Raw genomic sequence first — 736 nt, forward strand, 5'->3', positions numbered from 1 at the left:
TTGGCCGTGCCACTCTGACCCATATGTTTTGACCCCACACTCTGACCGTTGCACTCTGAACCTTGGCCGTGCCACTCTGACCCATATGTTTTGACCCCACACTCTGACCCTTGCACTCTGAACCTTGGCCGTGCCACTCTGACCCATATGTTTTGACCCCACACTCTGACCCTTGCACTCTGAACTTTGGCCGTGCCACTCTGACCCATGTACTTTGACCCCACACTCTGACCCTTGCACTCTGAACCTTGGCCGTGCCACTCTGACCCATATATTTTGACCCCCACACTCTGACCCTTGCACTCTGAACCTTGGCTGTGCCACTCTGACCCATATATTTTGACCCCCACACTCTGACCCTTGCCCTGCCACTCTGACCCTTGTATGTTAACCCTCACACTTGGACCCATACACTCTGAACCATGACCCTTGCACTCTGACCCTTGTGCTTTGACCCTCATGCTCTGACCTGTAAACTCTAAACCTTGACCATTTTACTCTGACCCTGCCATTCTGACCCAGTCTCTCTCTCTCGTCCCAGAGTTGATCCAGACAGAGGTACATCACATGAGGACCCTGAAGATAATGTCGGATATTTTCCGGAAGGGAATGTTGGAGGAGTTACAGATGGACCACTGCATAGTCGACACCATGTTCCCGGCTCTCGATGAGCTGATCGAATGTCACGTTCAGTTCCTATCCCGGCTGCTGGAACGTCGCCGGGAATCGCTGATGT

At 52.7% G+C, this 736-nt stretch overlaps 1 protein-coding gene across 1 annotated transcript in view; it reads left to right on the plus strand.

The window, feature by feature from the left end:
* Positions 1-585: 585 nt before the first annotated feature.
* The window catches only part of LOC125482738 (rho guanine nucleotide exchange factor 2-like), a gene marked incomplete at its 3' end in the record, with an annotated part of 4470 nt that continues 4319 nt past the window's right edge, over positions 586-736 (plus strand). Inside the window, exon 1 of the mRNA XM_048594869.1 lies at positions 586-687. Coding sequence (XP_048450826.1) covers positions 586-687 — 102 coding nt within the window. The remainder of the gene's footprint in view (positions 688-736) is intronic.

This window comes from Rhincodon typus, unplaced genomic scaffold (genome assembly GCF_021869965.1).
Source record: "Rhincodon typus isolate 14 unplaced genomic scaffold, sRhiTyp1.1 hic_rhity00016199, whole genome shotgun sequence".
Taxonomy (NCBI): domain Eukaryota; kingdom Metazoa; phylum Chordata; class Chondrichthyes; order Orectolobiformes; family Rhincodontidae; genus Rhincodon; species Rhincodon typus.